The 1,321-nt window shown below is 42.0% G+C and overlaps 1 protein-coding gene across 1 annotated transcript; it reads left to right on the top strand.

Annotated features, from left to right (window-relative positions):
• The first annotated feature begins 2 nt into the window (after positions 1–2).
• Positions 3–941, top strand: LOC101992473 (olfactory receptor 5AN1-like). Its single transcript, XM_005369682.1, has one exon. The coding sequence runs from the start codon at positions 3–5 to the stop codon at positions 939–941; it is 939 nt and encodes a 312-aa protein (XP_005369739.1).
• The last annotated feature ends 380 nt before the right edge of the window (positions 942–1,321 follow it).

Raw genomic sequence — 1,321 nt, 5'->3', positions numbered from 1 at the left:
ACATGATTACAAGGGGAAATAGCACCAAGATCACCCAGTTCATCCTGCTGGGATTCTCAGATTTCCCCAGAATCATAACGCTGCTCTTTGTCACATTCTTGCTCATCTACATTACAACTCTGACTTGGAACCTGTCCCTCGTTATTTTAATAAGAATGGATTCCCACCTTCACACACCCATGTATTTCTTCCTCTGTAACCTGTCCATCATAGACTTTTGCTACATTAGTTGCACAGTTCCAAAAATGCTCTCAAACTTTTTCCAGGAAAAACAAGCTATCAGCTTTGTGGGCTGCATTATTCAGAATTTTATTTTTTCCATCATAGGGCTGAGTGAGTCTTGTCTCATGACAGCCATGACCTATGACAGGTATGCTGCCATTTGTAACCCGCTGCTCTATTCATCAATCATGTCACCCACTCTTTGTGTTCTGATGGTGGTGGCATCCTATATGTCTGGGCTCACTGCTTCCTTACTTCAGCTGTTTGCTTTACTTCATCTCCACTTTTGTGGGCCTAATGTCATCAGGCACCTCTTCTGTGACATGCCACAGTTGCTACTTCTATCATGTACAGACACTTTCTTCGTCCAAGTCCTGACAGCCATATTAACAATGATCTTTGGGTTTGCAAATGTACTAGCCATCATGATATCCTTTGGCTATATCATCTTGTCTATCCTTAAGATCACTTCATCAAAAGGCCGATTCAAGGCACTCAACACCTGTGCTTCCCACCTGACAGCTGTTTCCCTATTCTACACCTCCAGTATCTTTGTCTACCTGAGTTCCAGCTCTGGTGGCTCCTCCAGTTTCGACAGATTTGCATCTGTCTTCTACACTGTGGTGATTCCCATGTTGAACCCTTTGATATACAGTTTGAGGAACCAGGAAATCAAAGAGTCCATGAAGAGGTTGCAGAAGAAGACAATCTGTAGCTAAGGTCACAGACTCTGGTATTTTCAGCATATGTGTCCTTTCTGTTGCTCCTAATAATATGCACGTGGCTGGAGCACTACAAAATTCATGAGATTTTGGATGAAGATGTTTTACTGTGAAATAGGCATTTCTGTATACACTAATTGATTTGATGCCATGGAAACACAACATCTTTAAGACCCATAGCGTCATAGCTTCCACATTACACAGTGATTATTTATTCATTCTCCTGTGTGCAGGCATTTAAGATACATAAAGTTGACAAACTCTTTGTACAAGACTAAAGATTGCTAACGCATAGGACTGTGCCCATAGAGAAGATTCCCCACCCCAGAGTCCCAAATCCTTGTGTCACTAGTATCACGACGTCATGTTCTAAAGAC

This window comes from Microtus ochrogaster, unplaced genomic scaffold (assembly GCF_000317375.1).
Source record: "Microtus ochrogaster isolate Prairie Vole_2 unplaced genomic scaffold, MicOch1.0 UNK56, whole genome shotgun sequence".
Classification (NCBI taxonomy): Eukaryota; Metazoa; Chordata; class Mammalia; order Rodentia; family Cricetidae; genus Microtus; species Microtus ochrogaster.
This window is presented reverse-complemented; position numbering and strand designations above follow the sequence as displayed.